Raw genomic sequence first — 19,736 nt, forward strand, 5'->3', positions numbered from 1 at the left:
TAAATGGGATATACTTGTCCTAAAAAAAAAACCATGTTGATCTGAAATTCAAATTGACCTAAATGTTCTTTTCCTTAGCTCCATCAGACAACCCTGTCCTGGAGCTAGAACACCCCCAGTAGTTCGAAAGCCCTTCGCTCCAAGCTGTGTGTGGGTTAATGAGCATTCCATCCTTTTCCCTTCTGGCTCCTCATCCTCAGCCTGGGGCAGAAAACTTAATGCTACCCGCCAGGGCTTCTCTTATAGGTCACCCTGTATGGAGCTAGGAGGGAACTGAACAAGGTTACTCAGCCCAACCCGACACCAAGATTCAGAGACGCGGTCCAGCAAATAAACCGACTGGCGCTTAGCTGAATTCAACCTGGCTTCCCCGATCTGTCAAAGCACAAATTACCAGTAACTCTTTCGTGGCCTTACCCTTTGCCAAAACCATTTTTAGGGCATTGTTTAGGCTTATGTGGCATGGAAACTCTACTAATTTTACACACTGACCAGTTCCCAAGGCAAGAACCAATTTATGCCAGTAGCAAAGGATAATTTTGTCTTCCCCCCACAGTCTGGTCAGGAGTTTGGGCTCTACCAGGCTGCCTTCAACGCAATGCTTTAGAAGATTAACTCATAGGCGAGGCTAAAGAACTCATCCTCAGAGAGCAAAAGTTCAAAATAAGAAAGGCTTTATTTTTAAGACAAACCAAACAGCACAAACACATATCCAAGTGCAAGTGAGAGAGTTCACTGGATTTTTTTTTTAAAAGAAGAAGCTGCACTCAGGTGTCAATTAAAACCGGAAGCATCAAAGAGATGCCCGCTGCTTGTGGTGACCCAGGTACAACTACATGTGCTTGTCTAAGAAGTCCTTCTGTGGTGGCGTAAATGTGGGAGTGCACGACAAGAGTAAAGAGATAACAAGGCAGAATGGCAGGTGGGCGAAAGCTTTGATACCCCTTTCTCCACTCTGAGGTGTGCTCTCTGCTTTGGGAAATTAAAGTAAACGGCAGGTCACCTTGCAAAGAGCTTTACTATCAAAAATCGCTTTCGAAAATCTAACATAGATTTGAGGTGATTACTAAAGTTATACGGGGCGGTAAGTGGGGGGAGGGGGAAACGGTTTGTGTTCTCAAAAACCAGGTTTCACACGATGGCAGGCACTAACTCTAGTGACGTGTGCCTGCGGCGGGAAAGGGGAGAATGATCTCAATAAAGGCTGGTCTTTTTCATGATGCGCAGGAACTCTTGCTCGTTGACTTCTCCGTCGCCGTCTCGATCAGCTTCATCGATCATTTCCTGCATGACAGTAAAGAATCAGGTTAATCCATAAGGAAACTAAAATGTGACTAAGGAACATGAAGAGACAACTGTAGTCCACCCAGTACAAATGTGCTGTTTTTTTATAATAGCTTGGTTGGTTCCTGAAAAAGTCACCTGAAATCAAAGTCATACTTTGTCACACATATCTCCCAAAAGGGACCTCAGAGGTTGTCTTGGCCAGGGAGGATTCCTAATGCCTAAAAATTTAAGTAAAATTGTCCCTGTGTGCATTTTTCTGGGAGCAGGGTGCAAAGAGAGAAATTAAGTGGTCAGCAGAGGGACAAGAAAACACTCGTTTTCCTTCAAATGGGCACTCATGTCAGAGAAAATGTAACTCAGAAAAGTCACCCAGGGCGCCCGGCAGGAATTCTGCATTCCAATCTGACACATGACCAACCTGCAACTCCTCATCACTGAGGTTCTCGCCCAGCTCCTTGGCTACACGTTTTAGATTTTTGAATGAAATCGTTCCAGTTTCATCGTCATCGAAGAGCTTGAAAGCTTTCAGGATTTCTTCCTTGGTATCTTTCTCAGACTAAACAAGTAGAACATAAAACACGTGAGTATGCAAACATCGCAGTTCCTCGTGCCCTACAGCCCCGCCGCCTAACCCCTGCACCCTGCCCCTGCATCACCGCGTGATCTTGGTGATGGCCTTCACGACACAGGTCCTAGGTCACAGGAGATCAAACATCATCCAGGGTGAAAAAGAGAACAAACTCAACGACATTATTACAAACGCAGAAGGTAAGAAGGAAATACAAAGGCCTGCACTGACAACATTCCGTTTGTACAAACCATCGAGAAACTGGATTTGTTTTTAAATAGAGGAGAGGGTTGAGTTAAAATGAGGTGAAATATATTCCTTAAGCAGGTGGAAGGAGGATCTTCTTGGTGGAGGGGGCAGGAAGGACAGACAGGGCTCGTTTAATTGTTATGAGGTCACAGGGAGTTACTGGGACCCCAAGTATCGTAATGGAGGAAGAGAAGAAAATCTCCAAAAACTCAAAGTCCCCTGAATTCCTGAAAGGTAGCTGAAGGTAGAGGGAAGGCCTGATAAGAGCAATTTGGGAAAATCCTTAACTACAGGGCAGTTGTATTAGGTGGTTACAGAATGTTAAGCTCCCTGATCTCTTATGAAGAACAGTGCAGGTGCAATTAGATAACTTCGAAGCAAAAGACTTATTAGAGCAGGAACGGACTTGCATCCTGGGAAACACACCTGAGATGCGGATGGAGTTGCAGGTAGAGCATAAATGAGCCACACCGGGGAGGAGCCGGGAGGCCAAAGAAAGAGCAATGGCCTGATGGGAACATACTTCCTGGGTGGGATGACATCAGGGGAGTGCAGTGCACTGGTGGAGCGACATCTTATAGTCTCTCCTGATCCTCTGGACTCTTTAGAAGAGGGACACCTGAGAGACTAGACAATGGGCGAGTCCGAGCTTGGAAGTGCTGAAAGACCAAGTCCCCAGTGCAGTGAAAAGCACAGCCTCTGATGTAACCAGCCCTCAGGCTGAGGCTGCCCAGAATAACAAATGGGACAGAGAAGAATTTCGAACTTTATTCACCTTGTCAAAGTGTGAGACACTAATACGGTTGGTGTGTATAGGTTTTATTGCTTGTGGTTATCACATGGACATACCAGCTAGAGAAATAGCAAAAAAGGTGACAGCGATAATATGTTCACTACTCAACAGAGGGTAAATGACTTTTCTGTGACTTTGTGGCCTCGAAGAAAGTGAAGACTCTTAGCATCCTAAGTTTGTATGAACTTTTCTTCGATAAAGACATTTTAATGTGGAGATCGAAATTTGTCCATTATGGGTAGAAAATATGCTGATTATCTTAGCTAACTTACCATTTTTTGAGTCATCACGGTCAAAAAGTCACTAAAGTTCATTTTTCCTGTCCCCTCCTTATCAATTTCACTTATCATTTTCTTGATCTCTTCTTTCTTGGGTTCAAAGCCCAGCGCTCTCATTGCCACCTACAATGAAAACAGGATCACCTCAATATGTACATCTAAACCTGGCAGGGGCAAAGATGACAGTGTTGAGAGCATTATGCCAGCATGTGACACAGTCATGTTAAAATGATTGGGAAACACGATTAAGCAAAGAGAGATTTGCACTCGTTTTATTTAATAACACTTGGGGTAAGCAAAGACCGGAAAACAGCACAGCACATTCTTCCCTTGTTACTTTTTTCAGGGAGAAGAGGACAAGAGAGGTAGAGTGGTGACAGGGAAAGACAAAGAAGCAGAGCAGGAATGTACAAGGCTTGCCTTAAGTTCCTTAACATCTATAGTCCCAGTTCCTTCAGCATCGAAGAGATCAAAAGCTTCCCGGATTTCCTGTGTCTGAGCTTCAGTGAGCTCTGGCTTAGGACTCATCCTTTTTCGCTGGGAAGTTGATGCCACGTTTGCCTTCTTAAAGTTAGAGGCCTTTGGACATTTAACAAACACATAAGCACAGTATTATGTACTACGGCCCATACTTTACATAAAATAGAGACAAGCATATCTGTTTTATAGTTTATAGTTTATATCACCCAATCCCAATGTTTTGATTAACTAGAGAGGTAATAGGGATTACTGGGAAGAACAATGAATCTTTCCATGCGCCTCTGTCCCTCCCTCCTTCTTTACTATTGTTTCTAGAAGCAAGAAGATCCCTTGTTCTTTTGGACACCTATTTTTGAAAACCATCCGAAAGAGCGCTAGCTAGTCAAGGAGTGGAGTATAAATAACTGTACAGATAATACGCTCTCCCCAAATTTGAGGATCTTAATTCTAGAAATGTCCTTACAACGCGCACTCGTGGTATTCTGTTTCCCTCTAAGTGCTTTGACTTTCTAATCACTTTTAGATTTGGCCAAATATTACTAAGTTGTTAAAATGTACATTCTGTCAATGTGAAATAATAAAACTCAATCCACTTGGCACATCTGTGCTTTCCCCAAGAACCTCAGAGTGTCTCCCAAATGGCCCTCCCTATACGTAAGCTTTAAAATGCACGTTAACAATCAGACGTCATAAAGCTCCCCCCAGCACTGTGCAGAAACTTTGGTAGAGCAGGGCGGCCAGGACGCCAGCGTCTGAGAGGGCTCTGGATTTGCAGGGAACCCGCGTCTTCTCCTAGGAAGAGGTCACCGAGGGGCCTGGGGAAGTACCAGAGGAATCCGAGGGGCTGGTGGGGGCGGGCTATGGATGAAGGGGAGACGGCGGCGAATCACAGGCCCAGCAGGGTGGCTGGCATCTCTTCCCTGCCCTTCCGGAAAAGCTATCAGAGGAAGGAGGGGCGCGCCGAAGCCAAGAACGGTGGGTGCACGAGAAATGGCGGGGTTGGCCGAGGCCTGGGAGGGGCTCAGTGTTTGGGTAAGGGGTGCTACCGGGTAGCCGGAACTCACCATCGCCGACGGACTCCTCTGCCCGTTGTTAAGGTAACCGACGTATACACTGACTCGGCGCAGATCCCACCAACCCGCGCGCGTCTCCCCGCTCCCCATTGGTTATCCGCTTGGCGCCGCCGCTCGCCATTGGCTCAGGGCTGGAGTGGGTGGGGCCAACCGACAAAGGCCCGGCCCCGGGCCGGGAGTAGTGCGCAGGCGGCTGAGCCCTGGCCTCATTGTCTGCGTCACGCCGTGAGCCCAGATTGGCTGAGCCGGGGCGGAGCCGAGCCAGTCGGGGTGGTGGAGGAGCCTCGGCTGATCCTCGGCTCACGCGGGCTGAAAGAAAACGGTGGCTGTCGGCGGCCAGAGCGGTGGGTGCTGACTGCGGGTTCGCTGAGGCCGGCCAGGGGGACATCTACAGACAAGTAAGGGTCACGGCCTCGCCTATGGAAGGCGCCCGGTGTCGGCGACAGGGCGGTCGGGCGAGGAGTGGGTGGGGCGGTCCGAGTCAGGGCTTTCCGTTGTGGGCTAAGACAGAATTAGGATCGGAGTGCCTCGAAAGGGTCAGAATATCGTAACTTTACTTTTCGGAGCGGAGACCGCTCACGGGACAACTGAAACTCAGAGAAGGGAGGGGACACGCCGAGCTGGGCTGGGAAGGGCTGGGACTTAGAAGCGGAACCGGCTGGGGCTCTTTCTTTGAGGGTGGACCTTTGAGAGCATCCCTCCAGACCAGGTTCCCAGACTGGGCCATTTCGGTTCTCTCCTGGCTAAAAGCAGCCCAGGAAGGGGAGCCGAGTGGCCTGGGAACGGACTTCGGAGGGAGCGAAGGAGACATGAGTGAGCATGTGGGGGAGAGGTCATCACAATACTTTCTTTTTGGCATCCAAACACTCTAGGTGGATAGGGAGGAACGTTCCAGGCCGAGACACCCTCACGACGAGCCAGAGATGCGGAGGAGTTTGGGGAGTGCGAGGCCTGCTCGGACAGTCCCAAGGGGGCGTGGACGGGGGTTTGTGTCGTAACAATGCAGCGGTGGCGCTGGAGGTCCGGGACCCGCCCTCCTCGGCGGGCCCCGTGTAACAGCACTCTGTGGCTCGCAGCCCTTACTTGCTTCCCCTCTGGGCACTGAGGCAGTATTTAGGGAGGCAGGGGACACAGCGTAAGTTTCTCAGGCTGACAAAAGCCTGCGGTTTATTAGCATTCCTTAAATGAAAGTGTTCACCGACCTTCTGCCCTTTGCCCTCTGCCCCTTTGAGCATGAACCAGGTCCAAAACCTTTTAGTCATATTTGATCGTTTTCCTGTCCCCTCCCCGTTAATCAGCCTCCAAGTTCTAGCAGCTCTTCCACTTAAAAGCCATTTCTTTTCTTCTTTTCCACCTCTGCCCCTCCACTTCCAACTAATCCAAGCCCAAGTTCTCACGTTGGTCTGCAAGGCCTGGCGGGACATGCCCCCGCCCCCATGCCCTGGGACCTCCAGCCCTGGGACACGGGCTTCCTGGCTGGGCGTCGAATGCGCAGGCGCACTCCTACCTTAGAACTTTGGCTCCAACTGTTCCTTCCGCATGCATGGTCCACTCCGTTCTCCCGTCCAGGTCTTCGCCCCACTGTCACCTTTTCACTGAGCCACGCTAAGCACCCTGTCTGGCACTGCATCTCCCAGCTCAGCCAAGCCCCACACCTAGCTCTACTTCTTCCCCATAGTATCACCTTCTAACCCATGGTGTATTTTACTTACTTATTTTGTTCTTTATTGGCCACCCAGTAGAAAGTAAGCTCTACGAGGGCAGGCATCTTTGTTTTGTTCACTGCTAGCACTCCAGCACATGCAACAGTGAGGGGCACATATTAGGTGCTCAGTAAACTTTGCTCGAAAGACTGGGAGTGGTCCCCCTGTTCCCAGCCTCTCACCTCTCTAGTTCACCCTGCTCTGCCACGTCTACCTTCCCAGTGAACAGCTCTGGCCAGGCCACCCCCATGCTTTTAAACCTTCAGTAGTTTCCCATGACTGCAAAGTCCAGACAGCCTGGCATCTGAGCCTCCCGCCCAGGTTTGCCCCTGCTAGTCCTCCTAACTTTGTGGTCATCCATACCTGACTTTCCAGACAGTCCACAGGTTGCAGCTTGGCAGAGGAGACAGAACAACCACAAGTGCTGCTTTAGCCGCGTGCCGGCTGTGTGACTTTGGGCAAGTCGCTTGACCTCTCTGAGCGTCAGTTGTTCATCTATTGAATAAGACTAGTACTATCTTTCTAACCAGACATTTTTGGATCTTAATGGTATAATATATGTAAAAGGGCCTGGCATTTAGCAGGTTTGCAGGCAATATTCGTTCTCTGATTTGCTCTTGCCATTGCACCTACCGGCATGCCTACGACTCGGCGCGGACCCCTTGTCCACGCTGCAGCCGGAGTCATCGTTCTGATCCCAGCACTGGTGCCTGCCTGCAGCTTCCAGGGGCTCCCGCTTCTCCTCCTTGGGTAACTCCTTAGCCTGACCAACAGCCCTCCTGCACGTTCTCAACTTTGCTTCCGATGTTGGAGTCACACCCACCCTGACACAGCTTGTCATAGTTGCCAGATGCTCATGGGTCCATGATAAACTCTTCTTCTGTTTGGTATCACAGAGGGACCGCCAGCTGGTGGGCTCCACCGCTGTCTCCCGAGGTTTCCGAGGGCCCCAGACATGGGGGTCTTCCATGCATAGTCGAGGGAGGGGACTTTAATTTCGCATCCCGGGCCGCGGCATCTCGCTGATGAGCACTGAGTCCATTTCATTGATGGGGAAACTGAGCTGCAGCAAAGAGACGTGACTTGGGCAGATTTGTGATTGGACCAGGACTGGAGCCCAGGGCTCCTTAGGTCTGTGCATTTTCCCATTGCACTGCCGCAGTCTAACGATCAATACGAGAGAAACAGAGGGTAACTGAAGCCTGTGAGTGCCATGGGAAAAGCCACAATGCCGGAGATGGGTTTTTGTTGTAACCGATGAATGAGGTTATTTCAGCAGCCTCCTATTCTGCCTCTAATCCAAGTATACGGAGAGTTAGGGCTCAGTTATGGCGGCCTACGTCACAGAAAATGTGGCCGAGGGCTCTGTGTAACGGCTACAGCTGAGGTTCACCTCTTTGTGAAAACGCGACAGGGAGTTGGCTCCTGCACACACACTGACGGCTAAGACATGTTTTGGTTTATATAACATAAATGTCTGTCTCTAGATATGTCTTCAGGGAAGAAGGACCTCACAAGCAAGACCGTATTTGAACCCGAAATGGAGCACGTTGACAAACCAGTGACAGACGTGGTCACAAGTACGTGTTCGACAGAAGACATTCCAGAAGTGAGTATTGACACACAAAAAAAAGCCAGAACCAGGTAAGGGGAAAAGCAAGCACGTACACACCAGCAAGCCACTGACAGCTGTGGGTTAAAAACTATATTTGGTACATTTATTAAACCAATTAACGTTGAGTATTATATTTTATATAAGATACATATCTTCATTCAAGGTATCAGCTACTCATTGCTGTGCAGCAATCGCAGAACATAGTGGTTTACAACAGCACCCATTCCTTTGCTCATGATTCTGTGGCTTGGGCTGAGCCCCACTGAGGGGGTCCGTGACTGGTCACCCCTGCGCTCATTCCCACAGCCACAGCCACGGGGGCTCCCTGAGGCACATGTTCCAAGTGGCCTCACACACCCAGCAGTAACTGCTGGCCGTCAGCTGGCTGCCTCAGTTTGCCTTCCCTCGGTCACAGCAGGCTAGACTGGGCTTCCGGGTGGAATGGCAGAAGCCTTCCCCAGGGGCGACAAGGGCAGTAGCCAGGCCTCCTAAGGTTTAGCGTCTCAAGGATCAGACAGGCCTCCTGGAGGCCGCTGTGGTCGAGGATGTGCACACGGTGCGGAAGCTGAGTTCTCCCGGATTCGTCCACCGACTCAGCTCGGAGAAGGGAAGCAAAGCCCTGGGCCTGCCTGGCTCACCAGCAGCTCACCCATCCTCAGCAGAGCCCGTCGACCACAGCAGTCTTGGCTATACGAAGGGGAAAAGGGGTTAGGCGGCGAGCCCAAAACCACCCAGCCCAGCCCCGCAGGGTCAGGGAGGTAAAGAGTCTGCCTTTCTCCTGCAAGAATGGAAACTGTGCTTTTTTTCCTGACGTTTTAAGAGCACACTGTCAGTTGCACGGGTGGTGTGATCTCGTTTTTGTTTTTTGTTTGGTTTGCCTTATAGGTGCCCAGGGATCGGCCATCGGAAGCAAGAAGATACCACTTTTGTTTCTGTCTTTCTTTTAGATTGTCCGATTTTGATCATAGGTGGTTTAATTTCTTTCCGAGATGCCTCCTCTTCCTTTCACTGAACGCACAGCAGGTATCGGGTCATGCAGTGTAGCCAAAGTCTTCCTCGGTCTCATGTGCTCTCTCTCTTCCCTCCTGACCGATCCCAGGAGGGGAGATTACCACGGGTGATAGAACACCAGAATTACATAAAGCTTCCGACTTGGCTCAAGAAGCGTCACAAACAAACAAATAAAAAAAAAAGAGACAGCTGGACCTGCCATTGCAGTGGCTGCTGACACATGAGTCCGGTCTCTTTATAGGTTCCAGTTAGCAAACCGGTGTCCCCTGCCATCCCTCCCTCTCTGCAGGCCAAGAGGTGCACGGTAATCGGAGGCTCTGGGTTCCTGGGACAGCACATGGTGGAACAGTTGCTGGCGAGAGGCTATGCTGTCAACGTGTTCGACATGCGGCAGGGGTTCGACAATCCTCGAGTGAAGTTCTTTACAGGCGACCTCTGCAACCAGCAGGTAACGGGCCACCCAGCGGACCTCCCCTGCTCAGAGGCCAGCCAAACCGTTGTTGGCAAAAGAATTATTTTCTCTTTTGAAAAAAAAAAATTAAAATCATTGGAAAGAATTTAACACACACCCAGATTCTTACCACTCAGAATGAGTAATTGTCCCTACTACTTCCCTGTAAGTATGTAAACACATGGGCGTGGCCGTGTGCCAATAAAACTTTATTCGCAAAGTTGTCCGTAGGCTGTGTCGCTCCGGCTGCTACTCCAGAGTATATGCCCCAAAGTGCAATTGCTGGGTTTGTTTTATTTTCATTTTTTTTTCCCGATAGAATTCACATTCCATAAATTCAAACTTTAAAAGTGCACAATTCAGTGGTTATTAGTATAATCACAAAGCTACGCAACCATCACCATATCTAATTCCAAACACCCCCACAAAAGAGGACCGACCCCAGGCCCATTAGCAGTGGCTCCCCATTTTCTCTCCTACCTTCCCAGCCCCTGGCACCCACTCATCTCCTGTCTCTGTGGATGCGCCTGTTCTGGCCATTTCATAGAAGTGTGATCGTACAGTGTCTGTCCTTTTACGACTAGCCTCTTTCACGGAACATAATGTTTTCAAGCTTTACCCGTGTCATGAGGGTATGCATATTCTGAATTTTATCAGCCATATTGCCTCTGCCTGGATCCCACACGGTTCTCAGGCCCCAGACGCGTTTTTCTTGGGGACCAGTTCGTGGGGAGGAGACGGTTAAAGTGACGACACGATTTCTTTCCCATATACTTCAAATGATACACATCTTTTTTTACAATGAGAATGTATTTCCGTGTTAATTGTGGAATTATAAAAGGGCAAGACGCCTGTGCGCCACAGATTGGAGCGCGGGCATGTGAGGAGGTTATTGACTCGTGCGCAGAAGGACTGATTTGTTTTGCCTTTGTCTGCTTTTCCAGGACTTGTACCCAGCCGTGGAAGGCGTGAGCACAGTCTTCCACTGTGCATCGCCCTCCCCATCAAGTAACAACAAGGAACTCTTTTACAGAGTAAATTACATTGGCACTAAGAGTGTCATTGAGACTTGCAAACAAGCCGGGGTTCAGGTAAGGGGAGGGCTGGAGTGAGTGCTGTCACACATTTCTCAATATGCGGGGGCCAGGGTTCTTGCTCTCTTCCCGACCTAGCTAGGGTTGTTTCCGGAAGTGTCAGGAACATCCTAGAAATTCAGCCCCGGAGCAGCTGGGCCAATCTGAGCTGTAACATTCCAACTGCGTCAGAATAGACCCTAAGGCTTATTAGTCTTTGGTTAAAGAGCTACAAAATATGGATATCGCTTATATTTTTATTGTGATTATATATAAACGTGAAAGTTAGCATTTTAACCATTTTTAAGCAGCATTAAGGACACCCACAGCGCCGCGCACACGTCCCCACCATCCGTCTCCAGAACTCTTCGTCTTTCCAAATTAAAATCTGTCTCCATTAAACAGCTCCGCATCCTTCCTGCCCGTACCCCTGCACCCACTCTTCTGCTCTCTGTCTCTGAATCTGATCACTCGAGGGACCTCGTGTAAGTGGTATCACACACCATTTGTCCTTTTGCGTCTGGCTTACTTCACTTAGCCTGTCTTCAGAGTTCCTGTGTCAATGGACACTTGGGCCGTTTTCACCTTTCGAGTGTTGTGCATCACGCTGTTGTGAACAGGGGTGTGCAAATATCTGTTCCTGTCTCTGTTATCACTTCTTTTGGGTCAATACCCAGAGGTAGAATTCCTGGATCATACAGTGATTCTCTGTTTAACCTTTTAAGAAACTCATATATTTGCCAGACCTCACATATTTTCAAAGAAAAACTACTTGCTTTTACCCGATAGAAACCTGTCCCAACGCAGTCGCAACGCAGACCCAAGGGGACACGAGTTTCCACCGTGTCGTAGCTCATTGCATGGCTCTAAATCCTGGTTCTCAGGACCACCTTTACGAGGCATCAGCTATTGGAGCAAACGGCTCCCCGTTAGCTGAGCGCCCCACCCTCACAGTGACACGTGCCATGGATGCTGCGTAAACGACAGGAAGGACTAAACGAGCCTGGGGGTTCTCTCCCAACAGTGCCACTGCTCGGCACCCTCAGCTGGCCCAGCAGGACAGCGACTCTTCTGAGCTCAGGCCCCAGGCAGGATCAGTTAGAGTGACAGCGACTCCTTTACACTTGCCAAATGCCAAGAAACTTTGCCCTGCAAATGACACCCAACTCACTCCTTGTTACGTAATCAGGGACCGCTAATGTCACTTAACCAGTGGGGAAGCAGATTTGGAGGGCTAAACGCCGTCTCTTTGCTAGTAAATGAAAGATGTGGGATTTGAATGAGACCCTTTGGTGCCGGCGCCCAGATCCCTTACTCTCCCATGTTTGGGCAACGGGCGCTGGTTTTAAATGGAACATCCCAGGACAAGCTTTGAGAATAATCTAGCAGCCGTGCACTCATCATGGCGTTTGAGAAACACTTTCTCGGTCAGAGTTGAAGCCCCGTGTGCACCCGTCATCAATGCCACTGCGCATTCGGGTTTATCATTTATTCGCTCCATGCGAAGTCAATACAAGGTATTGCTTTGCATGTTACAAAACTTTATTCAAAGCTATATTGAATAGATCTTCCTGTAACTTGCTTCTTCCCTCAATGTTACATTCTTGAGATTTCTCTATCTCGGTATGTATAGCCCCGGTATAGTCACCGAGGTGGCAGAATCACTCTGTGGGTCACAGAGCAGGAAAGGATTGTTTGCGTTGTATTTAGGGAACATTCCACAACACTGAGATCAAAAGATCGTTTGATGTGTTTATTTTTTTTTCCCCTCAGAGGTCTCAAGTGTTACTTCTCAAATTTAAACCTTTCAGCCACCGGGAATTTAAGCCTGTGTATGGTCTGAGGCAGAGACCTCGTGTTTTGTTGTCCGGCACCATTTCTCGTGTGACCCATGCTTTCCTCACTGTCAGTCCATCTCAGGTGCTCTGCCTGAATCTCAGTGTCTGGTAGGACAAGGCCCCCCAGCCGCATTCTTCAGAATTCACTTGCTTGTCCCCAGCCCTTTGCTCATCCATAAACACTTTCGGATCCACTTGTCAAGTTCATTCATAAAGCCTGTTGGAGTTGTTCTTGTAATTCTACCGAACTTAAAGGTCATTTGGGAGAGAGTTGACATCTTTCCATTATCGAGGCTTCTTTTCCAAAAATACATACGATCTCCGTTTCTCTCTCTCTACCGCTTTTCAGTAGAGTTTCATACTTCATAATGGCTTCGCGCATCTTTTGTCAAATTGATTCCTGTGTACTTCATTTCTGCCTATTGAAATAATATCTCTCATATCACATTTTCAGTTGCACACTTGATTTTTGTACTCAGCAACGTTGCTCAACTCTAATAGTTTCTGTATATTCATAGCGTTTTCTCTGTACACGTTTCCAATATCCGTGAATGGTGAGGGTTTCATTTCTTCTTTTCAAATCATTATACCTCGTTGTTTGTCTAATCCTGCCATTCTGGTTAGGACTCCAGGGCCGAGTTGAATAAAAGTGGTAGAGATAATTCTAGTTAATGATCTTCAGTGTCAGTCGAGCTGCCCTTAAACAGAGGCCGGGAGCTGGGGACCCTCATGAGAGAGCATCTGCCTTTGGAATAGTATCTGTCAAGTGGGCGTGTGTGCGCACGTGCCTGTGTCAGAATCACCAGGGGTCTTTCTCAGCCAGCCACCTCCCTCGCAGTTTGTGGGCTATCCTTCCCCGTGGAGAATCACTCCCCTGATGAGATACCCTGTATAATAGAAGTTGTGCTAGGAGAGAGAAAAAGTACGACATCCGCTGTTTCAGAATGTAATACCATAATGTGTTTTGAATCCGCATAGCTGCAAAAGATGGCGATCTTTGGATTATTTTAAGCCTTGAAAAGCAAAGGCATTGCAGTGAATGAATGATATGTACGGTGCCTTGCTTGCAAGCGGCATGAACAGGTGGCATTTGATTCTCTTTCATATACGAGCGTCTAACTAGTGATCACTCCTGACTCGCGTTTTGGTTTTTTTTTCCCCCAGAAACTTATTTTAACCAGCAGTGCTAGTGTCATCTTCGAGGGCGTCGACATCAAGAATGGAACCGAAGACCTTCCTTATGCCATGAAACCCATTGACTACTACACAGAAACAAAGATCTTACAGGAGAGGGTACGTACCTGAGAAGTGTTTGAGTGGGGGACAGCCAGGTTCCATGAAAACCCGAAGGGCTCAGATCCTTGAGCAAAATGTTTATGAACACACGAAGTTAGTAATCTGAGCCCTAAGTAGCTGACGTGAGTGAAGTTCAGTTTAAAACATCATAACACGATAGCTTAAATGTGGCCAGACACTCCTCTGAGTCCTTTACAGGAACTCCCTCATTGAAACTTGGCAGTCACCCCATGAGGTGGGCACTATTAGTGTCACCAGGTTATGGATGGGGATGGTTGATGCCCAGAGATACAGAACCTTCCTGAGGCCATGCAGCTAGCAGGTGGCTGAACCACGGCAGTTAGCCCACGGGCCTGCACACTCAGACTCGCACTGCGCAAGGTGGCTCAGTTGCTGTAGAAATCGGAGATCAGACGATTTATGATGATCCAAAGTGTGTAGGCAGGACTCGGGCTCCCCACATAAGGAGTGCATCTTCATTTACACCTTCCCAGTGGAAGCCTTGTCCCCCTCCCTTTTTAAAAATTAAACAGTGGAAGGATCTTCCTTGATTTTAAGGAAAAAAGACTTTTCCCCTTGGTAACCCGACTTCGCCTGGGAGCACCTGGTTTTAGCTCCAGTCTGGGTGAGTAACAGGCACCAAACCCTTGGACTGCTAGGCTCCGGGGACCCTGATGGCAGGTAGCTCCAGGATTAATGTCCAGGGAGGACATTACCGTGAGGCTAGCCTCAGCTCAGGGCCAGGGATGCTCATCGGCCACAGACAGCTTGCCTTAGCCAGGGAGCAGTGACTTTACCTTTCCCAGGTGCTTGTCACACATCACACCCACTGAGGGGCCTTTTTATAGTCAATACCTGTGAAACCAGAGCTCAGCGCCTAATGGCATGTGTCCCCCGCCCCCGCCTCGGGGACTGCCTGAGAGCCAGCTGCCTGTTTGCTGTGACTTCAGCTCAGAAAGTCCCAGGAGGACTCATCTGCCGGGAGACATGAGGTCTTCAGTCTCAGGGCTAGAGGCCTGGCCTTTTACAAGCTGGAGTCCTGTCTGCCACCCTGCTGCTTGGAGCACAGAGAGCCTCGCAGAGCTGCGTGGACTTGACCCAGAGAATGGGAGCTTCCACTGGCCCTGGTACACTGTCATCCATGGCGCCTGAGACTCCCACCCTCTGTGCTCAGGAGCTGCGAGTGGCAGGCATGGCTCAGACTGTCTGTGTCCCGCTTGCATTGACTTTGGGTACTGGAAATAAGCCAAGCCTGTAGACGCCTCCAGCAGTAACACCTACTGGAGCGTCCTATTGGCTGCTGGAGGCACACAATGCTCTGTTGGCTTTCAAACGTCTTGATATAAGATAAGGAATGTAGCATTTATCTAGGACCCTTTCGTCTTTCTTCTTTTTAGTAACAGAGATGAGCCCTGGCAGAGGGCGTTCGAAGGCTTATTTAGTCATTTCCCCTATTGCCGTGGGGGACCAGGTGCCCGGCAGGAGGACAAGGGCCAGCTCTGGGAATGTGTTGCGAGACCACTCCTGCATTGTAGGCTGGCTCTGATGGTTACAAACCCAGGCAACAAGGAACTTAAACTCACTGGCACCCAAACACATAACAGAAATTTCGCCACCACAGAGTAGGAAGTCTAGGTGAGGTGACATAATCACTATATGTACCAAACAGTTGGCATGGGCCATCTCATTTAATCAGTACACAGCCAGCAGCCTCAGGGTAGGCATTGTCGTGGTCCCCATTTTTACCAATAATAACGTGACAGATCATTCAGGAAATTTTGTTATTTTTGAGGCAAAACTCGTTCCTCTGTACTTCAAGCCCTTAAGCTCTAGTTTGTCCTTTAAGCCACAGAGGAGAGCACAACTTTTCCTGACGGGAGATGACAGAATAGTGGCTACCGCCTCTTGAGCGCTTACCGGCACCGCTCTGTGGACTCAGTTTGGGCTGCCCTGTTTCTCCCAGACTCTTTAGTTCCTCAGTCCCTTTTTCCTGGCCCACATGGGTTCATCAGGGTCCTTTCTTGGGAGCTGGGACTCAGAGCTGACCAGGACAGCCCACGGAGCTGAAGGCAAGGGCCCCTTTGGTGGTGGCAGCCTCGTCGGAGGCTCACGCCTCAGTCGCTCACCAGAACCCTCGGCTCTTTTCCACAAACTGCCGCCAAGGCTCGTGTTGCCCTGGCCGCACTTGTGCATTTTGGTCTGGAACCCGATCCCAGGCCTTTCTGTTTCGTCTTGCTAGTTTTAACCCAGCTGACTCGCCTGCATTTTCCAGTCTTAGTCGTGGGTGGGGAAGAGAAGTAGCCAGGGTTATACCAGTCGCTGACGCCGGTCTCCGGCCCTGTGCAGTGGGTGGCATCTGTGTCCCCAGTGGGGGAGGTGCTGCTTACCTGGTGTGGCATGTCATCCACGGACACGCTCTTTCTGCTCTCCTACAGGAAGTCCTGGTCGCCAACAATCCCGAGAAGAATTTTTTCACCACAGCTATCCGCCCCCATGGCATTTTCGGCCCAAGGGACCCCCAGCTGGTCCCAACCCTCATTGAGGCAGCCAAGAAAGGCATGATGAAGTTTATCATTGGGTAAGTTGGCCCACGGTGGCTATTCACCATGGCTCCTGACGCCACCATCACAAGGGTCCGTCACATTCACTGTCTCATCACGTGGCCTTCTCTGCTGTCCTCCGTGTTCATTTCCTGGGGTTGCCACAGCCCATGACCGCACACGGGGCGTTCAAAACAATAGAAATGAATTCTCTCCCAGTTCTGGAGGCCAGAGTGCGAAGCCCAGGGTCGGTTCCTTCCGGGGGCCGTGGGGCAGCGTGGCTCCCAGGCTGCTCTTCTGGCCACCGGCGGCGCTGCAGGCCTCGGCGAGCCTCGCCGGTCGCATGCGCCACTGGCTTCCGTCCCCTATCTTCGTGTGGCCGCCTTCTCTGAGTGTCCACGTGCGACCTTCCCTCGTCCCCTAAGTTCGGCAGCCTTGGATTTAGGGCCACTCTGCTGCCCTACAACCTCGTCTGACCCTGACTGCGTCTGCAAAGACTCTTGTTTCCAAATAAGGTCACATCCACACGTCCCAGGGCGACATGGACGTAGGGAGGACACTGTTCAATCTAGTACGCATCTCAGGCAGGCTGGAAAAGTGTTGGGTCCCTGTTCGCAAATTGCAGAAACAGGCCCGGAGGGGAAAGACCGGGTCAGGGTCAAGGGCCAGGCATCTGTGAAGACAGACAGAGGTGTTAGCATTATGCTCCTTGAGGGATGCGCAGGCGGACAGGCCTCTGCAGGTGGTGACAGTGTCCATTTGCCCTTCTTCCCTCCCTCCCTCCCTCCCTCCCTCCCTCCCTTCCTTCCTTCCTTCCTTCCTTCCTTCCTTCCTTCCTTCCGTGTTCTCCCTGTGCCTTGCCGCCTTGCCTCCCTGCCTCTCACGGGCCTCCCCGCTTCCCTGTCTTATTGCTTTGAGGGATCGCACAGACATGGCAGAGACAAGCGAGGCCAGAGCATGGTGTCAGCCCGCTGTGTCCCGGAAGGAGTTAAGGGCTGTTGCCAGGGCGGGCGGGCAGGGCCCCGCGCTTCCTGACCCATTGCCTGGCCCTTGAACATCCCATCGCCGCGAGGGCCTCAAGCAACCCTGGCCTCCTGCACATCTTTAAGTTATCGATGTCCAGGTGTGCCGGGGGCTGGCACTGCCCAGGCAGGTAGCAGTCTTTCAGACGCTGAGACTCGGGAGCAGTCCCGGGTGCACGTGCAGGGGCCCCACTAAGTGTGTGGCTGAGCGCTTCCAGCCCGGTGAAACCATCCCTCTGTGCCTACAGAAACGGAGAGAACTTGGTGGACTTTACCTTCGTGGATAACGTGGTCCACGGACACATTCTAGCCGCGGAGCATCTTTCGCAAGACACGGCCTTGGCTGGCAAGGTAAGGCACCTGCTTCTCCCGGCTCCGCGGGGGCTGGGCCCCCCACACCCTGCTCCTGCACGCCTTGCCATCTTCAGATTTCTTCTCCCTGTGATCGGATCCATTGGCACAGTGCCTCTGTGATGCTGATCCCGGTGGACCTGCTTTAGGGTCCTGTTGGGCCGGGGTCAAGTCCCTCTGGTTGGGAGTGTGGTGTCATGGCGGCGCCACATCACACGGGGCAGCCAACACCTGAAGGGCTGAGCTGGGATTGAACAGAGATTCAGGACCTGGCCGTCCACCGTGGACGTGGCTGCTCCAGACAGGGTCCCTCAGACTTTGCACGGGGTGCTGCCTACTCACCCTTTCTCCTTCTCATCCCAGAAAAGTCTCCATTTCAAAAGTCCCCCAGTGGGCAGGGGGCCCTGTGGGGAGCTGAGCACTGACGCAGAGATGGGAGAGCACATGGGGCCCCTCGCCCCTTCCTCTCACTGCGAGGGCCCCTGTCTTCCCGTTTTTCACTCCTGCCTTGGGAACCGCCCCCTTTCTGGGCCTCGTTTTTCCCTCCTGGACCTCTGCTGTTTTCCTACTCACATAACTCTTAGGGTGGGCATCTCTGCCTTTGGGTTTAGACCCAACGGCACATTTGAGAAATGTAATACGACCCATTCATTGCATCTGAAGATAAGATGAGTTTTACCGTGATTAGCACAATTCCTAAATTAAATTAACAAGTGAGTTTTCCCTAGTGCAATCTAAGCTTCACTTAAAACCCTGGCGCAGATAAAACTTTCACGCTTGCCCTCTGCACACCTGTAGCTGCCCGTAGCTGCCAATCAAAAGGCCATCTCTGCCACTGGCTGGCACTTCCGGCTTAGAGGACCACGGAAAAGCTGTGATCTGCATGGGCTTAGTATCCGCCTCACTTTTGAGCTGCCCTGCAAAGGGGCCAGGGAGGGCGGGCAGGGAATGACCACTGATTTCCCGAAACATCGGTCCTGGGCCGAGCCAGCAGCTGCGGCTGAGCTCCGAGCTCCAGGCGTGGCCCATCGTCTCCGCAGCTGGGGAACGGTGTCTAACTTCGTGTTCTCTCTCCAGGCGTTCCACATCACCAATGACGAGCCCATCCCCTTCTGGACATTCCTGTCGCGCATCCTGACAGGCCTCAATTACGAGGCCCCTAAGTACTATATACCCTACTGGGTGGCCTACTACCTGGCTCTCCTGCTGTCCCTCTTGGTGACAGTGCTCAGTCCTGTGATACAGCTGAAGCCCACCTTTACACCTATGCGTGTTGCACTGGCTGGCACGTCACACTATTATAGTTGTGAGAAAGCCAAAAAAGCTATGGGTTACCAGCCACTCGTCACCATGGACGACGCCGTGGAGAGAACTGTGCAGAGCTTCCACCACCTGCGCAGAGTCGAGTGAGGTCCCCGAGATGGGGCCCCTCACCATGCTCTCCCATGGGCAGCTCTCCATGGGGGACCAATAAACTAACCTCCTTCAAGTGCGTTTCCCCTGAGCTTGGATCAGATGGGAGGATGCCTCGCCCTTCCGTGACCACAAAGGGAGGGGAAACAGCAGACAGGTCTCTGTGCAGGGTCGGATTGGGACTTCTTATAGCAGGCAGCTTTGTAGCCTACTGCTGTGTGTTCCCCTCCTCCCATCCCCCCCCCACTCCTGGGCTCCTTATCATTCTGATGTCCTTGTACAGGATCGAGGAAGCCATAGGGAAGAAACGATCCCTTTGCTGATCGATGGTGGGGAATCAGATTTATTTTCATGCATACCAATACTAGAGTAGAAGCCACAGGCTGTTCAAGGAGCCACATATTTAAAATGTCCCAGAAGAAAAGCAGAAGTTATAAACGCATGGTGAGACTTCAAGCACACATTTCAAATAGACACAGAGTTTACACTGAAAAGGCTTAACGGTAACCCCCCTGGGCATCCCTGGCTGTTCCCTCTCAGGCCCCGCTGCAGTGTGTGCCTGCAGGCTTTTGCCCTAAGACATACCGTCATAGACACGTCTCTCCATAACAAGACTCCCATTGTCCATAGTGGCACGGCCGTGGGCCGCCCCAGTGGCCTGCTAGTTCAGGTCTTTCGCTCTTGTCTTGACATAA

At 50.8% G+C, this 19,736-nt stretch overlaps 2 protein-coding genes across 2 annotated transcripts; one reads left to right on the forward strand and one right to left on the reverse strand.

Annotated features, from left to right (window-relative positions):
* Nucleotides 1–657: 657 nt before the first annotated feature.
* On the reverse strand, nt 658–4,807 carry CETN2 (centrin 2). Its single transcript, XM_016164571.2, has 5 exons — nt 4,720–4,807; nt 3,596–3,754; nt 3,170–3,298; nt 1,706–1,843; nt 658–1,284 (listed from the first exon to the last, which is right to left on the reverse strand). Exons 1-5 carry the CDS (start codon nt 4,720–4,722, stop codon nt 1,195–1,197), a joined length of 519 nt encoding a protein of 172 aa, XP_016020057.1. The 5' UTR covers nt 4,723–4,807; the 3' UTR covers nt 658–1,194.
* A 144-nt stretch (nt 4,808–4,951) lies between these two features.
* NSDHL (NAD(P) dependent steroid dehydrogenase-like) lies at nt 4,952–19,117 on the forward strand. Its single transcript, XM_016164594.2, has 8 exons — nt 4,952–5,126; nt 7,919–8,040; nt 9,347–9,505; nt 10,453–10,599; nt 13,584–13,712; nt 16,151–16,293; nt 17,526–17,628; nt 18,706–19,117. Exons 2-8 carry the CDS (start codon nt 7,921–7,923, stop codon nt 19,036–19,038), a joined length of 1,134 nt encoding a protein of 377 aa, XP_016020080.1. The 5' UTR covers nt 4,952–5,126; nt 7,919–7,920; the 3' UTR covers nt 19,039–19,117.
* The last annotated feature ends 619 nt before the right edge of the window (nt 19,118–19,736 follow it).

Source organism: Rousettus aegyptiacus, unplaced genomic scaffold (assembly GCF_014176215.1).
Source record: "Rousettus aegyptiacus isolate mRouAeg1 unplaced genomic scaffold, mRouAeg1.p scaffold_m13_p_9, whole genome shotgun sequence".
In the NCBI taxonomy this organism is placed as follows: domain Eukaryota; kingdom Metazoa; phylum Chordata; class Mammalia; order Chiroptera; family Pteropodidae; genus Rousettus; species Rousettus aegyptiacus.

Bases quoted from the DNA above. Each gene is read 5' to 3' on its own strand.
- NSDHL (XM_016164594.2), top strand. From the start codon at position 7,921: ATGTCTTCAGGGAAGAAGGACCTCACAAGCAAGACCGTATTTGAACCC. The intron at 8,041-9,346 runs GTGAGTATTGAC...CCCTCTCTGCAG, and splicing joins CGACAGAAGACATTCCAGAA to GCCAAGAGGTGCACGGTAAT. The intron at 10,600-13,583 runs GTAAGGGGAGGG...TTTTTCCCCCAG, and splicing joins GCAAACAAGCCGGGGTTCAG to AAACTTATTTTAACCAGCAG.
- CETN2 (XM_016164571.2), bottom strand. The intron at 3,299-3,595 runs GCAAGCCTTGTA...TTTTCATTGTAG, and splicing joins TAGATGTTAAGGAACTTAAG to GTGGCAATGAGAGCGCTGGG. The intron at 1,844-3,169 runs GTAAGTTAGCTA...CTACTTGTTTAG, and splicing joins CCGTGATGACTCAAAAAATG to TCTGAGAAAGATACCAAGGA.